The following is a 3,850-nucleotide window of genomic DNA, read 5'->3' on the forward strand; positions in this document are numbered from 1 at the left end:
TTTTTCATCTGTAGAATAAGGGTACTAATACCTGATTAACAAGGCTATTTTAAGGACTAAATGAAAAGCATGCATAATATATGAAAATCTAATTCAATGCCTGGTACATAGTACATTCTCAACAAAAAAGTTAAATCCCCTTGTCTCCTTTATGGCTTAAAAATAATTGATTTAACCAAGAAATCTCTAGACTTCTAGGTGAAAAGACAAATTGAGTGAAAATTATGGCCAGGTAATTATGCTGCAAGAAAAGCAATAGGAAGCATAGCAGCCTTCTTGTAAGAAATCTTATATTTTAAAGGTTACTATATAGAGAAAAATCATATTAATTATGATTAAAAGAAAAACATGAAACTAGATTTTAAGCTGTAAATTGTTAGGATGCCAAATGGGGGGATTGAGGGGTATCTAATATATAAGAATATACTTTTTCCTGGCGATCTATTGTACAGCATGGTGACTATAGTTAATAATGTAATATATACTTGAAAATTGTTAACAGTAGATCCTAAATGTTCCCACTACAGCAAAGTAAGTATGTGAGCTAATGGATGATATGTTAATTTGCTTGATTTAATTAGTTTACAGTATATTTATATATGTATATATATCTCAAAACCTATAGATATAAACAATTTTAATTTGTCTATTATCTCTTAATAAAGCTGGAGGAAATAAGTAAATCTTCATGTTTTCCATCAGAAAAAGAATATACTTTTAGCTCCTGAAATTAAGTATAAAGTAGTGTAAAATACTGGATAAAACTGCTTTTGCCTTAACCACTAGATGGCAGAAATGACAATTACATTTGTTTATTTCATAAAATTTTAGATGACTTAAAATTACAATGAATTGATGTTTCTCAGATATTTATATATGTTATTTTATGTTTTATGATTTAATATATAGGTTAAAGTATTAAATATTGATTAATTTTGCTCTCATTTTTCAGTGCTAATGAAGGCACGGGACATTTTAAGGTATTTTACTTTTTTTTCCCATTCATTTCACAAGAGGACTGTGTAGCACACAATTTTAAGTCAGATTAGCATCCAAATGGAGACTGTATAAATAAGTTATTTAAATATGAAGTACATTTAGTAATATTTTAATAGATTTATGAGTAAAAGTTATTAAGTAGGGATTTGTTCATTTAGAACAGTAGTCTAAGAAAAATTAATACTTTTTAAAACTAAAACCAAATGCTGTGTTAATTTGGTGATAAAAAATGTCTCAAAGCATTTTTTTGCATAGTTGGCATCTAGAGTTAAATATGAGCTTTAAATTTTATTTGCATGTAACATTTTTTGCTCAAGTTAACTTGCCCTAACTTGTTATTTCAATTATTCACTGAAATTTTAGAGGTAAGAATGAACTCCTTTATAACATATATAAGTTCAAGGTTGTTTTAAAGACTCCAGAATCACAGGCACCAGTGTATACCTTGTTGCTACTATAGTATGAGTCATCAGGAAAAGGTAACTTCTAAAAGGGGTAAATCAGACCTTATAATTACTTGGGACTGTAAATTTTTTTTTTTTTTTTTTTTTTTAGTCTCAGTGTGTGGCTGGGCTGGAGTGCAGTGGCACAGTCGTGGCTCACTGCAACCTCTGCCTCCTGGGTTCAAGAGATTCTTCTGCATCAGTCTCCCGAGTAGCTGGGACTATAGGTGTGCACCACCATGCCCTGCTGATATTTGTGTTTTTAGTAGAGACGGAGTTTCATCATGTTGACCAGGATAGTCTCAATCTCTTGACCTTGTGATCCGACTGCCTCAGCCTCCCATAGTGCTGGGATTACAAATGTGAGCCACCTCGCTCAGCCAGGGACTCTAAATTTTTAAGGAATAGGTGACTTTGATCTGTTTAGATTTTCAGTGACTTTGTCAAGAGTCAGTACTGAAAGTTTGGTGAATTATACCTGGTTGGATATATTGTATTATTTCATGAGCACGCTAGCTCAGAGACATGAATTAAAGCATAGGAATAGATAGGTACTTCTCTGGATGAAGCATATTATGCATGTGTCTCAGAGATTGATGTGATAGAGGGAATGCAGAATGCAGTTTAAGTCCCCATAATTTTTTTTTTTTTGAGCCGGAGTCTCCCTCTGTCACCCAGGCTGGAGTGCAGTGACACAATCTCGGCTCACTGCAACTTCCACATTCTGGGTTCCCTGCCTTAGCCTCACAAGTAGCTGGGATTACAGGCATGCACTACCATGCCCAGCTCATTTTGTATTTTTAGTAGAGATGGGGTTTCACCATGTTGGCCAGGCTGGCCTCAAACTCCTGACCTTAGGTGACCTGCCCACCTGGGCCTCCCAAAGTGCTGGGATTACAGGCATGAGCCACTGCACCAGAATATAAATCCCTATGATTTTTTTTTTTTTTTTTTTGAGACGGAGTTTCGCTCTTGTTACCCAGGCTGGAGTGCAATGTCGCGATCTCGGCTCACCGCAACCTCCGCCTCCTGGGTTCAGGCAATTCTCCTGCCTCAGCCTCCTGAGTAGCTGGGAATACAGGCACGTGCCACCATGCCCAGCTAATTTTTTGTAGTTTTAGTAGAGACGGGGTTTCACCGTGTTGACCAGGATGGTCTCGATCTCTTGACCTCGTGATCCACCCGCCTCGGCCTCCCAAAGTGCTGGGATTACAGGCGTGAGCCACCGCGCCCGGCCTCCCTATGATTTTTGATAGCATTGAACTCTTCTAAGTTGTAAAACATCAAACTAGTGGTGTTTAGCTTTAGGAAATTGTCTCATAGCCATGTCATGGGTGGGATAGTGGTAGATATGTTTTTATATGGTTCAAGCACAGGAATGTATGCCACTACTGTTCCTTGAAGACATCTGTCTAATAACCTATAGTAGTCAGACCAACAGAGTTTTAAAACCTCATGACAAAAGAACTAGAGAATGAATTGAAATATTAGGCCAGGTTCGGTGGCTCACATCTGTAAGACCAGCACTTTGGGAGGCCAGCATAGGATTGCTTGGAGCCAGGAGTTCGAGACCAATCTGGGCAACATAGTAATACCCTGTCTTTATAAAAAATAAAAACGTTAGCTCTGCATGGTGGCATGGACCTGTAGTCCATGCTACTCAGGAGGCTAAGGTAACAGGATCCCATGAGCCTAGGAGATTAAGGCTGCAGTGAGCTGTGATTGTGTCACTACAGTCCAGCCTAGGTGACGGAATGAGACTGTTTAAAAAAAAAAGAAAAGAAAAGAAGAAGTCTTTGTCTACTGCTTCCTCAAAAGCACATGTGCAACCCAGAATATTTATATAGTTGTGATTCTCACACATCAAAAACTATGATGGCAGCACCACGTTGAAGTGTTCTTGCCAAAACAATGCTTCTAAATTACTAATTTACAAGAACTACAGGGGACAAAGAGATGTATTAAATGACACTGTAGGAATATAATAAGCCAAATCCAAATAATAGAAAATTACATGGCAACCAATTCTGTTTCTTCAGCAAGTAAACTAAAAAGGAAAGAGGTGAAGAATAAACCTACAGATGGAAACCTACTGTAACTCAAGGACATATACATTAATTTGGTGTGTATGGCCAGGCACTGTGGCTCATGCCTGTAATCCTAGCACTTTGGGAGGCCGAGGTAGACAGATCAGGAGGTCAGGAGATAGAGACCATCCTGGGCAACATGTTGAAACCCCATCTCCACTAAAAATACAAAAATTAGCCAGGTATGGTGATGCATGCCTGTAGTACCAGCCACTCAGGAGGCTGCGGCGGGGTAATTGCTGAACCCGGGAGGCAGAGGCTGCAGTGAGCTGAGATTGCATCACTGCACTCCAGCCTGGGTGATAGTGCAAGACTCCATCT

The 3,850-nt window shown here is 38.3% G+C and overlaps 1 protein-coding gene across 1 annotated transcript in view; it reads left to right on the forward strand.

The window, feature by feature from the left end:
- PCGF6 (polycomb group ring finger 6) overlaps positions 1 to 3,850 on the forward strand; it is a 51,555-nt gene that overhangs the window by 17,020 nt on the left and 30,685 nt on the right. The window contains exon 7 of the mRNA XM_017531073.2: positions 953 to 980. Within this exon, the coding sequence (XP_017386562.1) occupies positions 953 to 980 (28 nt within the window). The remainder of the gene's footprint in view (positions 1 to 952; positions 981 to 3,850) is intronic.

Source organism: Cebus imitator, unplaced genomic scaffold (assembly GCF_001604975.1).
Source record: "Cebus imitator isolate Cc_AM_T3 unplaced genomic scaffold, Cebus_imitator-1.0 Scaffold71, whole genome shotgun sequence".
Classification (NCBI taxonomy): Eukaryota; Metazoa; Chordata; class Mammalia; order Primates; family Cebidae; genus Cebus; species Cebus imitator.